This window comes from Zonotrichia leucophrys, chromosome 4A (assembly GCF_028769735.1).
Source record: "Zonotrichia leucophrys gambelii isolate GWCS_2022_RI chromosome 4A, RI_Zleu_2.0, whole genome shotgun sequence".
NCBI lineage: Eukaryota > Metazoa > Chordata > Aves > Passeriformes > Passerellidae > Zonotrichia > Zonotrichia leucophrys.
The window spans coordinates 19,644,051-19,663,347 of NC_088174.1; the positions used below are offsets into that span (position 1 = coordinate 19,644,051).

At 38.2% G+C, this 19,297-nt stretch overlaps 1 protein-coding gene across 1 annotated transcript; it reads right to left on the reverse strand.

Annotated features, from left to right (window-relative positions):
* Positions 1-3,696: 3,696 nt before the first annotated feature.
* Positions 3,697-14,422, reverse strand: HTATSF1 (HIV-1 Tat specific factor 1). The gene is made up of 9 exons (XM_064712786.1): positions 14,083-14,422; positions 10,339-10,543; positions 9,985-10,032; positions 8,683-8,837; positions 7,527-7,690; positions 5,848-5,947; positions 5,222-5,311; positions 4,602-4,739; positions 3,697-4,218 (listed from the first exon to the last, which is right to left on the reverse strand). Exons 1-9 carry the CDS (start codon positions 14,251-14,253, stop codon positions 3,934-3,936), a joined length of 1,356 nt encoding a protein of 451 aa, XP_064568856.1. The 5' UTR covers positions 14,254-14,422; the 3' UTR covers positions 3,697-3,933.
* Positions 14,423-19,297: the final 4,875 nt, after the last annotated feature.

Below are 19,297 nucleotides of genomic sequence, written 5' to 3' on the forward strand. Positions count from 1 at the left end.
AACTTTCAGAGTATTCTGATAGTAAGATGTCAAACTATAATGAACACTACAATACACACAAGTCAAATCAACACAAATACACAACTCACAGAATTCATTTACCATACTGCAGTATGTTTTCTCAAATGCAGAAATAAAAATAAGAATTTTAAAATCCAATTAAAATCCATAGGAATACATGGGGTTTTTTTCAAATTTGGTTTGGTTTAGTTTCAAGAATTCCAGGTATGAATATTGATGAAAGACAAGTTTGGGTTTCTATGAAGTATCCAACACCTTCAATTTTCTTAAGTGAATGAAGGTAATTATTTTTAACTGTTAATAGGTTAACCTTAACTGAATAATGTGTAGGATGTGTTTTAGCTGAAATGCACTGCACTTAACATATTGAAGGTTTTAAGTGAATTGCAATCCTTATACAAAACCTAAGCTGTACAAGGGAGTGAAATTCAATTAAAAAAATTTTAAAAGCCAGCAGGAGAAACAGATAAACATTTTGATGCAAAATGAAACTAATTCTCTATTTACACCAGTATACAAACATTTGAGAACTTGCAAAAAGATATAACCTTCTAAAAAGCCTTTTATTTTGAGGCTTTTTATCTCCAGGTGTCTACATTGGCCATGCTCCTCCAGCCATGTCATGTCTGGTGAATACCTGTAACTCCATAAAAACTCCTTTCTGCAAACCACTGAACAGCATTTGATTTTAAAGCAAACTACCAATTTATCCTGAAGCTCAGCAATTATTTTTGGATGGCTCAGAAAGCGATTCTGCAAAATTATGGTGAAGGATTAGTTAATACACTGTCATATTGTACTTAAGTGGCTTTACATCCATATTATTACACTGAAAACTGGTAGAAACATCTATTCCTCTAGTTCAAAACTGAGCAAAAATAATTATCTACAAATTGTTTCAGTCTGCTGCTAGTTATTGTTTCTATCATATACAGAGGAAAGGAGACAGATTATCTTAAAATTAACCTCTCACCAAAAGCACAGGGATGGAGGAACATGCAGTATACACTGGAATGGGACCTAAAAAAATAACCTTAGAAACTGAGCAAAATGGTTGTTGTTTCACTTCTAATAAGCAAGGAAAGTAAACAGAAAACACTTTTAATTAAAGAAAAAATAAAGTGAGAATTCCTTTAGGGTTTTAATTTCTTACAAATTTATGTACGATGCTGATTATTAAGAAAAATATGTAAGTTTAAAAAGGAACTCCGCTTATTCAGATTTGTTAAAATTTCTGATTAAACATTACTGCTCTATACTCTAAGAACTTCATAATCATAGCTCAAAATAGCAATTTTATCTTCTGTGAAAATTCTTTTGTTCAGACTGATTTATACAAATTTCATAAATTCAAAATAACTTCATAATTTCAAAAAGGAAAATATCTAAAGAACTTGGTTTTAATGAAAATCTGCTGAAAAGAGTCACAGCTGCATTAACCTCTCCCTGGACTACTAAATGCCTCAATAACTTAATGAATAGTTTATAAAAATATATTTTTACATTTTACTGGGGAAAATGGAGGTAGACAAAAGGAAAACACACGTTTTAGTATAATTCCACACTTGAGAACAACATATTTGCATGGAAAAAGAGCTTTTATTACTTAAGAATCCTAGTTAATAGGAAAGCCAGTAAAGCATTTGGTCTCAGTCTTTGTTGGTGCTCTACTTTAGTGTGAGGTCTAAAGGAGAGGATGAAAGGACTAAGAGCACATTGAACTTCTGCACCAAGCCAGTCAAATTTGCACATCAATTGGAGAGAGGAACATACAGCACTTCCTTATTTTTCAACGTCTTATTTCAAATACTAAAATTATCCTTGTTCTCCATATCTGATACCATGATAAGACTTCATAGAACTTTACAACTACACATATTTCCACAAGTTTCCTTGTATCAGCTGTAATTCCACTGTAAAACAAGTGATTTAACCATGTAGTGTTACACAACTGGGCTCCCTTAAAAAAAAAAGCAAACAAAACACAAGAGAAAGAGATCTAAAGCCTGGAGTCCAGAAGCTGGAAGAAAAAAGGAGCACTGAAAGCAATACTCACCACACTAAACCACACTCCTCATATGCAAACACTTCCAGCTCTCAAAGGTCTGTGGTGCTTCTTACCAATAAAAATAACTAAGGCAGAACCAACACAACCCAGGAATGTGTCTGAATACACCACTATGTGCAGCAACTAACCAGGCAGTGTTCCAGATTCCCTGAATTCTTCAAACACCTGCTTTACTGAAACACACAATCCACACACTTGGAAAGATGAGAAAATTGACTTTTTTTTAGCTGGCAAGAGCTACATCTCTTCTTTATAATGAATTCAAAATGGGAAATTTGTCATATCAGCATATGATGAGCCCCCGGACTTTTAACCCCTAAATTCAATTATGACGGCTATTTTTGTCACAAAAGAAGTAACTTATAACCACAATGGCAGTGTTAACTTAGATGCTCTTGTTGGCATAGCCACCCACACATACCGACTATATATTAAAAAAACCCCAACAAAATAAACTTAGACAACCATCTAGAATTCAGGACAAAAATCTGTATGGTAATCTATGAGCACAAGGTTTGAAAATAACATTTTCAGAGTATTCTGATTACCTCATGATGGAAACACAGCATCTATAGTTTCTTGCAATCCAATATGAATTTAAAAATCCTCCTTGCAAATATGTACTGGTGATCATCCCTATAAACAGCATGCTATGAATTTTGAATTGTTTAGTGCCTAAATCATGTTCTTCTATCCGTACTTATCAAAACAGTGGAATTCTAAATTAAGAATGACTATGCCCAAAACAGTTCCCCCCAGTTATTTTTGAAAGTCTGCCACTTACTAAAATATCTTAAGTTAGAAGATATTCTAAGTCCTTGCTTTTGGAAATATTTTGAAGTGGAGTACCACTTGCTTTTTCCATATAAGAGCATTATTTGAAAGCATATTTTAAAGTATTCTAACTTTTGCACAATAAACTGCAGTTTGAGCTGCCAAAGCATTTAAATTTTATGAAAGATGTGAAGAGCATACAGAGCGAAATGAAAATGTTGAGGAGAACTCACATTCAACATGCTAATGTAGTTTACAAAAAACCCTTACACTAATATAAAAGCAAGAACTAATAAAGCCACCAAAAAATCAAAAGCCTATTTTGATACCTACCACATACAGACCATGAAGAGTGTAAAAACAATGCTATTATGTCCCAGAATGTGTGTGTTCATGCACTTCTAGTCTCCTTGAGATAATTCCAGCCTCTAACATCAGCAGAAGATCTGAACAGGGAAGGAAAACTTCATTTGTTGAATGCTCTGATTTAATAACATCTCTTCACTCAATTTGCCTTAGGGCTGCTGTGGCAACACTGTCTGCCACTTTCTTTAAGCTTATGACCCGAGACTACTCGTCTGCCACCTAATACATAGCAACACATCCAATGCATTCACCCTATCTGGATCATGGCACATGTTCCATAAAATTATCCAACATACCAGGACACAAGTTATTGAAATACTGAGTTCCAAGGGAACTTAACAGAAAAATTAACAGTACAATCCACAAATCTTGTGAAAGCTTTGCATTACATAAGTTACATATAGTTACATAAACTTAAAGGCTGGAACATATTTCACACTCACATCATGAAACACTGACAAGCATAGTTAGAACAAAAGAAGCCTGATGAGTTTTACTGTGCTCTTGAAAACTTGAGTTACTTCACCTGAACAGCCAATTAATACAAAATTTTAGAACCCCATTAAATGAAAACTTCAAAGCATACAGTTGATGACATTCTAATACACCTATATTCATATGAATATCGCCTGAAGTCACCCTGAAGAAAGGGATACACTCAAACATCACCCTAAAAATCATGCTTTCATAAAGCATTAAAGATGTTATGTATCAGCTTCTCCATCACTGCCTGCAAGGCTGCTGTCTGTGGATGGAGCTCCATCTTCATTAATACCCCCACCATTATTCTCCCTTTTGTGAGTTTCATCATTTGCATCCTCCTTAGGTGTGTCATTAACCTCTGGAGGCTGTTTCCCTTCAGGCAGTGTAACACTACTTGATGCAGAATGCGAATCAGATGCAGTTTGCTGTTCCTTTGCATCAGGATCCCCTAAAAATGACTCCCACACCTTGAGCCTTTCTTCCCTTTCTCTTGCAGTCTCCTCCACCTGTTAAAGAAGTGTTTATACACATCATTAGAGTCACACTTGTTAAAATGAGTATTTACACAGATGAAAATAGGCAAATATTTATATTACAGAAATATCTCAATGCTGACTGTGAACTAATGATCTGTATATCCAGTGGCTAATCCTCTAAGATTAGCCACTCTGACATTTTCAGTCATTCAGGACTCAAACAGGTCCTCTAATTTTTTGCTAAGTTGAATAATTGAGAATGATTTTTGGAGACATTCTACAGCTTTTGAAGAAAAGCAAGATAACGCAGGCAGGGGAAGGGTATGGGGACAGGAATGCCAAGGACTCCTAGAATTCAAGGAGGTTTACTGTTTGGAAGACACATTGGATAAAATGGAATCACAAAAAGCTACCTGATAATCCGTTACACCATCCCATGTTTCAGCACTGAGCTGACGGCCACCAAACCACCTTCCATTTAGAGTCAACTTGCACAAATCAGCTTCTGTTGCTTCTTTAAATGACACAGAAGCAACACCATCAGGGTGCCTCTGTAAGGACAGGCAACTTGCATTTAATAATATTCTAACTAATGCATTCATTCCAATACCCTTTATATTGTCTTATAAAATCCATCAGAATATAGCTCTATTCTGATTGCACATAATCATGTTTGAAAAGTTCAGTTTTCAAGTTACCATACGTTGTTCTACTGGCACACACAACACAATTTTTGAACACAAAATAAAAGTTATTTCAGCTAGCTTAGCTACAAATAATGTGTCCATACACTTTCAAACTTGTAACATATAACCAAGCTCCTAGGAAGAGTTAGCTGCCTTTACATAGGCTGAAGTATACAGGTGCTTAGACATTCAGTTCTAAAAGTTTTAAAGTACTAAAAGATTAAGTCAAGTTTCCATGAAGTAAACACACCCAAATGAATGCTCCACTCATATTTACAGCAGCCTAAATATTTTGCATTTTTGCACATTACATCAATTCTGCCAATGCAACATATAAAAATACCTACATCAAATATGAGAACCTTCTTTACTTGACCAAACTTTTCACACTCCGTCCGCAGATCTTCTCTTATCTCATTTAGCACTAGAGGGTCCTCCTGCAGAGCAATTACACAGCTTTAATTAAACACAAGCATTCACTTCCCTCAGCTCTATTTTAGATCCATCACAGTGGTACACGTGTTGATCTGTTAAAAGTCCATAAATTAAGTGCTATTATGCTACATTTTCAAAGCTACTTAGGAGTTGGCAGACAGCTCTCATTTGCATTTAATAAATACTACTTGTAAATAAAGCTATTCTGTGCTCATTTCTCCATTCTAACTATTACTGTTGTTTACTCCTCTTTCCATCCCAGAAAAGAGTATTGTGAGATATACAGGTTTTTCAGACAGTGAAAAATCCCGACTTGAAAAATACATTCTTATCAACATTTTCTCCTTGCTTTTGGAGAGAGATGAATGAATTTAAAGCAGATGTCTGGCACAGGAGAACATCCTTCCCAAACAGCAATTTAATTTTGCTTAATTTTGTTTTCATCCACTTAGAATTTTGCTACAACTTGTATGGCAGAAAGTTGAGACATGTTAACTTCTAGCAGCACAATTTGCAGAAGCAAACTGCATCTTCCTACCTCAAAGTCCTTGGGGTGAAACATATTCCTGATAATAATGATGCGCTCATGCCGCATTCGAGTTGCCCCATCTTTCTTCTCCGGCCTCCAATCCAGCTGTCTAATGAAATGAAGCAACAGTAAGAAGATATTGTTGCGGCTCTCTTCAGTTTCTACAAGTATTTTTTGAAAAAAAAAAAAATCATTAATTCTGCATTTCTTGCGCTATATTAACATAAATTTTGACAAAAAGAGTTAAGCTATTCTTCTAAAAAATACAGTAATTACCCAGGTTTACTACTGCTAGCTACAAAGCATTTGAGGTTGTAAGGTACTTAAAGGCTCATAGAAGGAATACAAATAATTTTTGAAAGTATTTTTTAAAACACTGAGAAAATATTTATGAAGTATTAATTCCTTCCTAATATCAACTCAGATAAAGGAACCAGCAGTTTTCAAGTGCAATTAAAATGTCGGTATTTTACCATTTTTTCCTAACTTATTCGGGAAAAAAGGAGATCCACTATTCCCCTAGGTAAAATCTAACTGCGTTTACTTAAAAGAACATGTAAGAACACATCAACTCTTACACTGGTATTACCAGAAGATGTATTTTGTTCCCCAGTATACAGCCACTAACACAAACTAATCACATAACCCAGCACATCTGTTCTAGGACTTTGCCTTCTCACAGCAAATCTTACTTCTTGTAGAAATGCCTACTTCATATCCTATTACAAAAACCCCCACACATTTACTTACACTTTTAAATCTCAAGATCATACACTGGGGTGGGGAAATCTTAAGTTTCTTCTTGTACCTGCTACTTTAGCTGAAGGAAACTTGGATTTCCAACGAGAGTAGTTATACCAGTAAATTCAACTCAAAAGGAACACAGTCCTTTTATTCACACAAATTGCTGTCAAATGCAAATTCATAATTTTCATACACCTGCCTACACACTGGAGACTTCTTACAGCAAGAATCATCAGTGTATTTTTGGGGCAGATATATTTCTGGCTTTAACTGATGAGATATCAAGCAGCCTTGCTTCCCTTAACTATTTCTGCATTACTATTTACAACGCTTACTGACTGTCGCTTTCACTGAAATACCAAAAATATTCAAACTTTTTTCTTCTTTAATCTGCATCTTCTTGGTTCCAAAAGGCAGAAGAACAATTTTTAAGAGACAAAATGAATCAAGGTACAACTCAAAACCCAGTATATTTTGTAACAGAGAAAGACATCTGGGGAAACTTACAGAGATAATTTAGTATTTCCTCCTAACAGCAGGCATTTCTTGCCCTTTGCAACTACTGCAGTATGGCACTAAATATATGTGAGCAGCCAGAGTGTTATGACCTTCCAACAGTAAGCCCAGATATTGTGGCAGGACTTGCACACTCTCATCCACTGAAGAGGAAGAGAGTCTTACTTCCTCAGAGTTGTAGTATTTTCTTCTACATCTGAAGGCATCATTGCTCCCTGTGTATTAATTTAATGCATCAATCGCCAAGAAGTTCATCTTATAAACAATTTAGGAGTTAGCCCCCTTCAAACGTGCAATAGTTAAGCTATTTCATTGTCAGACAAGACTTTAACCTTTGCAAAACTTAGCACTGTATTTGAAAGAAAGCATCACTTTTCTAATAGCACTTAGAAGTCTAGCAATATTTTACTGAAATAAAAAATACAAACTTCTGCTGCTGTGACAACTTCTTCTTGTAGTCTTTACATTTCTTCTTCTTTTTGCTTGCATCATACTCCCCCTTCAGTTGGAACTTTGCAACTTCCACATGCAATTTATAGCCTCGGATTTCTGCTTCATCCAGAAGCCTCAAAGCAAGTTGAACTGATTCTCTCTATTTCAAGATAAAGCACAGTACAAACTTTAAAGCACATGGCAAAATCAAACTGTATTCCAAAAAGTTGTCATTAAGTATACTGTGCTAAGAATCAAGTCCCTGTCACTGAAAACCATAATGCTGTCTTCTGACACAGCTGGCACTGTTTTCTTGATCAAAACCCAGTATTTCTTCACTCCTGTTATAACTGATTAATACTTCAAAAACAGCTGCATATTTCATTCAAATACATCATAGACATGAATCTGCAATATCTAAGCAAGCTGATGAACTTAAAAGCAAGAATAAAAAGGCTTCAGGGAATTATTTCCTATAAAACTTGTATCACTTTTCCACGAACAGCAGATGTTGAGACTCTTAAGTAATTTTTAATGTTTTCCTAAAAGTCCTTTAGAGTGAAGACAGCATTTATGCTTGTGCACTCCACGGTCCTAACTACTACAATTGCAAAAATAGTACAGACTACAAGCCATTTGATTTAGTACTGCCTTGTACTTCTTGCAGAACTAAAGCCAGCTGCACTTGCAATCACCAGCTTTCCAAATTATTCACAAGTGCAGCACATAAGGAAATAGTACTGCAACCTAAACTTCTAAGGCTTAATAAAGAATGAAAGCACAGTTCTGAACCAAGCCAGTTCTCAATTAAAAGTTGTAAATACAGGACTACAGTATGTTTCTTCCTGGCTCATTATTTCTCTATTTTTGGTTACACAGTGGCATATTTTCAAAGTCCACTATCTTTGGCACCCAAGACAGGAGCATGTAGAGACATGTTCAGCAGGTACTATGGCCATTTCCAGGCCGAGGATGAGGTTGGGTAAGAGGAAACAAATGAGCTTAATGGGCATTTCTGTGTAAATCTTTAAACCAGACACCTATATTCTAAACTGTGCTTTAGATTATCAAGAGTCTTCTGAATGTGATTCTGATACAATGGCCATATGTGCCTTCAGCGTGATGGACAACTTCATTTCAGTGCACCCTGACCTTCAGATAACAACAGAGGCCATCTCCTTTAAGATTTCCTTCCTTATCTTTGTACAGTTTGACCTTGTGTTCTTCTGTCTGAGGATCTCGCATGATGATACCACATTTTGACATGACTTGTACAAATTCATCTTTCGTAATGTCTGGAGGTAAACCTGCAAAATAAATCCCAACAGAAGGCTTAAGGATGGTCTATTTTTAAAAAAGCCTCATTAGAACAAATTTTCTGTAGCATTTATTTAAACTAAAGATATCAAAAAGGACAATTATTTACATACACTGCAAGAAACCACTGCCCTTCGGCCTTACCTTCTAAGCATTACTTCATACTAGTATTCTGCAAATCCTTGTACTTTATAATAGAAGTAATGCACAGAAAAATCTCTGTGCTCCCTAACATGCACACCTAGAGATTTCTTGTCAGACATCATCCACACGGCAGTGGACACAAGACCTCTGCAAATGTAACTCTCCTACCCAAGCTTCAAGTCCCATTGCACTTCTAGGTATCAGAGACAAAAAAAAAAATTGCATAAGAACACAACCTATAAACAGAAAACTGTTTTCTTCACTCACAAACTCAATAAAAAGAGTAGCGGATAATGTATTAAGATTTTAAGAACTGAACTCTGAATTGAGGATAAGAAAAAACCAGAACAGATGAGAAAATTATGTGGATGTCCCATGCTAGTTTGGCCTGCATGAAGATTTTTGAATCTTTTTGAAAATGATTGTGAAGATGCAAGTATGTGCACTCCTGTGACTGCTCACAATCACCAAGTGTACCTAAGTATAGGCATCTAAAGAAAGCACCCCACCATCCAAAAGAACTAGAAAAACACTAATAAATAAGTGCACAGATACTTCCATTTGAGCTTTCACGTTACTTTCTCATTCTCTTCCCAACATTTTTACTGTTTACTCCTTCTTACCTTATAATTATTTATTAGAGCAAATAAAAACTATAGATTAAGTGATGCATATAGTTGATCCGTTGTCTCATCATAAACTTGTCATTATCCTATCCCTTAAAAGCCTGCAGAAACTGTTTTTCCTACAGAAGAATAAATTAGTGACTTGGCTGACACAGCTCAAAGAATATCCCATTTAACAGATAAAAGCATGGAATCTGTCCATTCTACTTCTTTCCCATATCTGCAATTTAAAGGTCACAAAGACATTACTCAGTCATAAATATAACATTAAGCAGCTTGCAGTGACAGATTGAATAGATAATATTAGAGACATATATGACTCTCTTTTACCATCTTTAGCACAAAGTATATAAATAAACACTCTTACCTGTCACATAAACATTTGTGTTCCTATCTTCTTCAACGTGAAACCACCCTAAATACAAGAATCTAATTCAGTCATGCTAATACATTAAACACAGGAGCATAAACATTTATATTCCAACAGATTTATGAGAATTTTTGTTGCTCACAGAGAAGTTCTGACCATGTCGTCCTTTTTTTCTTTTTATATACAGATTCCGGAGGATACTTATGAAGCACCTCACAATTTTAGAACTATTCTGCAAATTACCAGCACAACCTTATCTTTGCTGTACCAGACAACAATGATTAACTGCCAGTTTTTCGTCAGTACAATACAGGTCACAGCCTACGCAGAGGGAAGTGCTTTGTCACTTACCTGGCTCTAGCTTCCTTTTTTCCAATTTTTGTTTTGGATCTGTTTGTTTTTGTCTTGTCTCATTGGCTGATGGTTGTGTTCCTGATTTCTTAGAACTTACTGGTTGCTTACTCTCAGTGGCTGTACCAGAAGCAGATGAAGTATCTGTCTCATCTGCATGGAAACCATAGTTGGCATGATAGGTTGCCAAGAAATCTTCTGTTATCTGAAAAGAAATTAGGAAAATTAATATAAAATTTCAAAGAAGGTTCAATACAGGTTTGTATTTTAAAGTTAGTAGGTGATGGTCATTTTCTGATCTGGCAACATAGAAAATAACAATATTTTAAAACGATCTTTGCAAAGCCATACACACAACAAGAACAATCAGTTCAGGCATTACCTGAACTAGACAAAAACACAAATTCCATGCATATGCATATGTAGTTTTTACACAAACACTTCACAGGTTCTGCCATTTTTCAAACAAAGCTTTCTGCTTTCCATGTGAGTTGGATCTGCCTGAAGGACAGAAATCAAGTGCTCCTGGCCGTGGTGAAGTGTTAAAGTGATACTGATAGTAAGCCAACAATTTATCCACATATGATGATGAATGACTGACATTTGCAGCCATCTACCTTTACATGGAATCATTTCCAGAGATGTCATGTATTTGTGTTGACAGGCAGTGAATATTACACTTAACTAGAGATGTTAACACGTTGCTTCCAAGGCAATAGGCTTTACATTATATCCTACAAATAGATAGAGCGACTATATTTGGATAAAATATAAGACTCGCCAATGCCTATGCTTTAGGGACCAAAACAAAAGAAAAAAACCACAAACTATACACAGTATTTCCAGCCACTGGCAATCTCAGGCAAAGAGATACATCATAGCTGCTTTTGTTAGCATCTCCACATTATGAAGTAATTTCTGAAGTTGCACACTCTGAAATATTTTTTCTCAAAACTGAGCCTTAACCTTTGAAAAATCTTATCTGACTCTGACCTTTGCTGCACTTGTTTCATTTGTATTCAAAAGGAAACAAAACTATGCGCCACTAAGCTATTATAAGAGAGCAATTTCAAGTGTCAGTGATGAAAATGTAATCTCTTATTTTCCATAGTAATTTGAAGCTTGATGTTTGAGCTCTAAAATTTCATTACGACAAATCAGAAATGCAAAATTGACAGTAACAGGCTTGTCAGGAACATAGCAAGATGCCACGGAGTCCCATAACTTTAAAGGTGAACACAAAATAACTCTTAGGCTAAACAAGATTTGCCGCACACCTCAATGAAGAATGTAAATGGCTGCTCTTACAGGTATGATGTAACACAGCATCAAGAGAAAGTACAACCACATTTAGTGAAAAAAGGAAGACACTGCTCTAACCAGGTGCATTATCTTTGACACTAGCTATCTTAGCGAATCCTTAGTGCCACAGTTGATGAGATCCAGAGAATTAAGAAGCTTCTGTACTTGCTGGTGAACAGCATTATTAACTTTTATCAGAGAACCTATTAGTAAAATAGTGATTAAACCTGCAAAAGCATTATTTTTCAGCTTCTGGGGGAACCGCACTCAGTGTAAACCTCCATTTACTTTCAGCAAATTATCTACCACAGACTATAAAATTTTGTCACTCTGTAACAAAGATGTTTTTTGCATAAAACACTACCATCCTACCATATGGCCATTACCACTACTTCACCTTAAAATGTCTTTTTACAAGCAGTTTATACACATATAAAGGCTTTCATTGGAACTCCTGTCATACCCGACAGCACTAGCAACAAGTAGTCACAGAACTACTTACTGGGAACTTCAATCCGGTTCTGGTGGAGCACATCACAGAGATCAGTCCTACCTACACATGCACACAGTCACACAGTTTAGGGTGATTAAGCTTATAGAAAAAGAAACACAATACTAGAGAATACGTGAGCATGTAACTAACTGCTGGTGCCACTGAAATGGAAAGGAATAGAATAACCAAACGAAGAACAGATACCCTGTGCTTGCAGATGACAGCCAACGTCTGTATTTTCATGGCAAGTGATGCAAGCAGCAGATGAATTTCACATGTTATTTTGTGCTATGTCTGTGAAGCTAAACTAAAAAAGTTGGCATTCATCTATACAGTACCATTGAAATTAAAATAATTAAATAATAAACAAGGTTGCAATTGCTTCTATTAAATAATTTACTGTCTCCAAATTTTTCTAGGGAATGCTGGCAGATAATATCATTCACTTTTTGCCCTGCTTTGAAATTTGCCTTAGTGGAAGTTCAGCAGACACTGTACTCCCAAAGCAGAGCAGCAGTGCAATGCCAGTCTATGGATAAAAATTACTTAGACCAGTCAGAGTATCTTTTGTCAAGAAACAGATTAAAAATTTCATTACTGCCCAAGGAGAAAGAAGTTCAGCTTCTGGTTACAAGAGTCTCCTCAGTTTATCTAGGTAAAAAATTCTGTTAGTAATCATCAGAAAAACTCCATGGCATCCAGCTGGGTAAAGAATCTTTGTGCAGCACTGTGGGTCATGGATAGGTCACCAACTTCTATTATACATCGTATTCACTAATGAACTTTTCTGCCCCTATTTAACCTATCCAACCCTTAATGCTATCTCCTCTCCAAGACGGAACAGACAAAAAAAGCACTTAGGAAGCACAAATGCTACTGAGAAGAGACACATTCCAAAAGAGGCAAGAAGAAGGGGAAGAAATGTGAGCAAAACAAGAAGAACCCTCTTACAAATTACTGTTGTTACTGGATATAGCATCCCACAGGGAGCCAGAAATACTCATTTCTCCATTGCTCCACTTTCTGAGTCTGGATTTTTCACATTTTTACCCCTCCATAAGCCATCTGCTCCACAGACACCTTCCTAGGTTTACACGCATTCAAACTTGGCACTACAGGCTTCACTCTCAGTCAGATTCTCTACATTGCAATGAATTCACAGTCACAAACTAGAATTGGCACATTACATCCATCAAGTAGATGCCATAAAACGTCTTAATATGAAATTAAGTAATTGCTCTCATTCATTGCTATATAAGGAAACTACTATTTCACTCGCAAATCAGTAGATTGGCTCAACATATTAAATCTATGTCCACTCACCCTTTGAGGAGCCATGTTATTACAGCAAGACCATATTTCATAGTTAAAACATTTAACAAAATTTTAAAAAACTAAAAACTGTAATGTATTTCCATGCTGTGGAATGCCACTAAAACAAATACACTTATTTTTCAAATGTACTTCTAAAGCTGGAGAAGATGGAAAAACACATCTCTTACTTGACATAATTCTCAGATAACAATGAAAGAGATAGTACTACTCTGCTTCCATCTAGACTTTATAACATACTAATTAATTTCTACACTGCCCACAAAGAGATCACCACAGCTACTGTGGTGAGACTACAGTGGTGAGCTACAGAGACCTAAGAACATCCCAGGCACCTCTGATCAACATGCACAAATATAACCATGACTTCATCCCAGGCCCGAACAGTTCTACAGATTCTCCGCCCAGGCAAATAGCCAACACGCAGTTCCTCACGACAGCGCAGCCGGTCAAAGACGGAAACGACACCGTGGTTTTGCCTTTAAAAAGGTATGTTTTGGTGCTGCTGAGACTCGCAGCAGACACGATGTGGGTGAACGCAGACGCCTGCGTACCGACGAGATCCGGCATCAACCGCTCCTTTTTCTCCCCCTTCCTCGGGGCTCCCCCGTACCTACCTTGGGGAACCAGGCCTTCTTCTCCAAGTCCCACTCGTAGGCAGCCCCGTCCGCCGGGTCCACGTAGGTAAAGGGGTCGGACTCGCCTTCGCCCTCGGCTGGCTTGGCCTCGTACTGCTGCTGGAGCTGCAGCTGCCGGTAGAATTCCTCGTTTCCATCCTCGCCGCTCATGCTGCCGCGTTCACTGGGCCTCGGACACCAGCGCTCTTTCCGCCGCTGTCTGAGGCAGGCAGGCCCGCTCCGCCCCTCTCGGTGGCGGGAACACGCGCGGACAACCCCGCACCTCGCGCGGCCGCCACGACCGTTCTGGGCCCTAGCGCGCGCGCGCACAAAACCGGATATACCCCATCCGCCCCCATACCTTCCACCCGCCCCGCCTCTTTACCCCGAGCTGTAGCCAATGAAACGAGCGGTATTGGGTCATGCGGAGACCGACAGAGCCAATGGGAAGCGGAGGGAGAAGTCCTTCCTGTGAAGGGCGGACGCAGGAGGCGGGGCCTGGGCGGGGCCTGGGCGGGGCCTGGGCGGGGCCTGGGCGGGGCCTGGGCGGGGCCTGGGCGGGGGCCTGGGCGGGGCCTGGGCGGGCCTCTGCTGTCAGTACGTCCGTCGTGGGACGGGGGCCGTTGCCACAGCGGCCCTGCCCCTTTTTCTCTTACCTTGGTTTTTTTCCTTTCCCTTCACCCTCAGGCTGCCGCTGTGTTTCACCATACACAGGCGGGGGCACTGCGTGAGGGCAGCTGCCTCTGGCGCACCAGACTGCTTTGGGCGAGAAGCTGTACCTTGACCGGCTTTGCATGGAGTATACTGCTGCAGTCCTCCCTGCTGCATCTGTTTCCCTATTACGCCTCCGACAACACTGGACAGTGAAGAGGCTTGCTGCCAGTGGTGCTGTGCAAGGCTGGCTGCCGTTCGGCACTGGAAGTGTACGCATGTCCTACTAGAGGCAAAGGTAGAGCCAATAATAGAAAAATTAGATTGAAATGGCAGTCTACATGTCAAGGAATCATATTGCTTCTCTCTGCCCTCTTGGCTGAGAGTGTCCAGCGATTGTGTTCCCATAGAAAAGGGTTCGTACGTCGTATTAGTGGGATGAAGCTTGGCTTCAAAACACTCAATTCCTTTTGCATTGATGATGTCTGCAATTACTACTCTGTCTATGGATACTTAAATATTTTAAATACAAATTTCACCCATTTCTTTTAAAAGCCCTTCATCTAATGCCATCTAGTGGTTTTTACAGTGTAGCCCAGACAGCATTACTTGAAAACAGAATTTTAATTGCTATTGTATTTTAAAGTATTTCTATTTAGAGGATGAAGCAGCACACTCTTCATGTTTTCTTTGGCAAACCTTAACCTGGAGTTATAAAACCCTGTGTATCATTGTACACACTATAGATGAAAACTGAGCTGAACAGCCCCAGCAAAACCAGCAGTGGCTGGTTGCGAGGGGCAAAAAGATCTTTCCACTCAAAAATAAAAATAATAAACAGAAGTCTTCTGGAAATCAGTATACCAGGAACAAATATAAAGACTGGAATGGTAATTAAATCAAAGACATGTGATTGTGAAACCCTGCAGGGAGAGATGAACATCAGCTCCCTGACTGGGCACCAGGCTGTCAGACAAAATTGCTGAGGATATAGAGTTCTAGTAACCTTTGCTGTTGCACAAAGAACATCCAGCCTACTTAATGACATCTTTGATGCTTCAAGAATTTTCTCTAGGCAGGTCTATTATGGTAGTTGTCCAAAGATTGCTTTGTGATCCCTTATAAACTTACCACCTAAGGGACATTTTCTACACTTTCAAACAGTTATTAGATTTTGGAGTGGAGCATAAGCGGCTTGACATAAACTGTTGGTTGCTTATAAAATTTGGAATTGGGTATATATTTGGAAATCAGATAATGATAGCCTTAAACTTGTAAGAAAAATATAATTTAAGTCTTAAATTGCTTGTTTTATTTTTGCAGGATTCTATTATTTTAATGTTTATTACCTGAGTGTTTGCAGTGAAGTCTGTACAGCTTTCCCTGCTGTGCAGATCTGCCTACAGCAGGGCGCTAGGTTTGTCCTGTGGAGCAGGAAATCCAAGTTTATTCTCAGTCCAATGGGAGTGAGACAGTGCTTCTGTGCAGCAGGGGTAATGCTCAATAAAACTGCTCTGCACACTTTGATGTAGTTATGAGGACAAACTGCCTCGAGTTCCCTCACACTTCCTTTGCATAACAGAATATGTGACAGCAGCTGCTGTGGTGCAGCCTCCAGTGGTGTCACTGCCATCTGTTACCTCATCCTTGGTAAAGACACAGTGAACAGTCCAGGGAGACAACTCAGCTGGAAACTCATCATTTTGTGGTGTCAATACAACTTTTCTCACAATCTTATGCTTGAAAGTACACAGATCATGGCTGCACAAGCACTGCTGCTGCAAGCTGCATCTTCTGAGGAGGGCGCAAAGGGCGCAAGCGTTCCAAAGCTGGGATCAGTCCAAGTTGTCAAGAAATGATGTTTTAAATTCTGGCAAAATGTCTCAAAGCAAATATTAAAAGGAGGCATTAGCATGATGATTCTGTATCTGTGTCTGTGTGATACAAGCTCATTTTGGCTCATCAGAGCTGATTGATGTCCTAAAGGTACAACCTGAATGTTGTTCTAGAGGTACCACCTACTAAAAGTATAGATAAATTGGTTTTCCTGAAGTTTTTTGCTTCTTTTAATAAGGGAACCAGCAATTTGCTGGCTAATCCTTAATTTGGTAGGCACTATTTTCCTGAGCTGCTTTGTTATGTTAAGTGAAGGCAGTAACTAATGACTAAGTACAGACAGTCTACTCCTCTGAGCTTTTCAAGGGTCTGGAGCCTCTATCTGTTACACAGGTTACTGAGAGTGATGAGGAGTCTTAATGGTAGGAAAAATTACAGAACGAGTACAGATGTACTAAAAATTCAATATTGTGTCCCGTGCATGGAAATTCCACGTCATAGTTCACCTTGCGCTGGGGGGACCATCTGTGGCAGAGCCGACAACTAAATGCTGATTAAAACCCATATTACATTTTTAAAGTAACTCTGATTGAAACGTGTAAGTGCTGTAGCTGTGTGTACCTTTGGGTTATTCTTTAATTGTAATATTCTTAGCAGAAGCACAGGAATGTCAACAGGCAGCCCATGTAAAATAAAACAAAACAATTTTTATGGGAACAGGAGCGGGAGCTTTAAAATGGCTGTAATTGTGTAACTAACTTTTATATCCCAGTCACTCCCACTTTAGCAGTGTTTTGACATAGGTTTCTTAATTTTTGTGGATTTTGGGGTGGATTAACTACTGATATTGAAACTGTTGCTAATGTGCATGTGAAATGTCTACATTTCATTCACAAAACAAACTAAAAAAAACCCAGTGTGTCCTAGAAACTGTATTTACTTTCTCAGTATGACTCCATATGAACAGAACCTTTGAGGGAGTCATCCTTCAAGTACTTTGTGCCTTTTTTCCTACCTATTCTTACGCTGTGGACATAAATAGTGAACCCCTAATTATTCATCCCTTTTATTTGCCAGATAATACTCAGTACTTATGTAAATAGATGGTATTTCCATATGCTTTTATAGAATTACACTTGTATTACTTAGGGATGAAAGAATCTGGTTTTGGAACACTGAGAAAAGATTGCAAAAGAAGCAACCCTTTTCCCCTAAATCCAGTTATAGTAATGTGGAGACCTTTTATGCATAATGATATTGTGGGGAGTAGATGTAATAAATAATATCAGATTGGTTAGATAAAAATATATGTCGACCCATATATCACTCTAATACATCATGCCATGAAGATTTGAATGTACAGAATTATCAATGCATAAAGTACATAGAATAATTAAATTGTGGCTTGAAATATTGCCAGTCTTTAAACAGAACATGTGCAGAATATAGCAAAAACATCAGTTTTGTAACAAGATATATTCACAGTAGAAAGACAATCCAGTTAGAGGAGGAGTTACACAAGCAAAAAGTAGCTGCATGCAAATGAAGAGAAACGGTGAATTAGGAAACTGGGTTTTAAGGGTTAGCCAAAGATTTTGCAGTGGGAAATTTGGTCTCTGACAGAGACAAACTGTGAAGTCCAGAAACATGTAGATCTGTTTCCCAAAGGCATTACTAAGCTAAAATAAAAAAGGCTGTAAGCAACGGTATTGTTGGTGGATATTTCCTTGGTTTAGAATTTCCTGTAGTAAGATCCAGGAAGATAAATGTACGTTCATAAGTGTGTAGGCTTATCTACTTATTTCAGTCTCACCCTGCAGTTTCATGAAGGAAAGAGAGAAGAAGAAAACAGCAGTGCAACATGTTCATATTTGTACATGGCTCTCTTCCAGGCAATGTGTTACATTGAGACAAGGAGAGTAAAATAAGGTCTCTGGAGTCTGCTTTGCAATAAATTGTATTTCTGTACTATTGGATTTCCATTTATTTCAGTGATCCTATCCTGGTTTGCAATTGGTACAATAAAAGGAGGAATCCATTTGAAACGTAGTGCATGTAGCCTTGCAGCGACATGAGGACCATAGTAAAACAAGGCCATGTCTGATGGGATTAAACTGGTCTGTCATTAACTGGTTTATGATGATGACTGAGGTTGTATTGCAATGCCCCTGGGATTTATAGTTTGGCCTTATTTTTCTGGTCAGAGCAGGCAAGAGAGAGAGTCTATAAATACATTTTCTCATCTTATAATCGACTTAGTTAATGATGCATGAGTGGATGAATCTCCAGCCATATGTTGCTAAGGGGCTCTGTGCAGTTGAAGGAGGGCTATACCTTCAAGGGTTAGCTGAAATTGAAGGTTCTGTGACTGACAGAATTATTTTAGCTCATATGTTGCAACTTGTGTTCTATATTTTAACACACAGATTCTTTCTTGGAATAGAAGTCCCTTCATTTAAACAATGGAAAATCTATTGTGTTTTCTATCACCAGCTTCCACAGAACAAAATTTTGGTTCAGGGAACATAAAATTCATGAAAATAAGTGTCACTCAAATATTTTGTAACATGGGGTAGGAAGACTTGCCTCCTGTACTTCCTGATGGGAAGGCAGTCCCTGCCAGCAGTGCTGCTGTGCATGGACAGGCTGTCCTGATTTGCCTCTGCAAGCCCAGTCATAAAATCAGTGGATTTGAGATCAGAAGGCCTATGGCATTAAGACGGCCTAT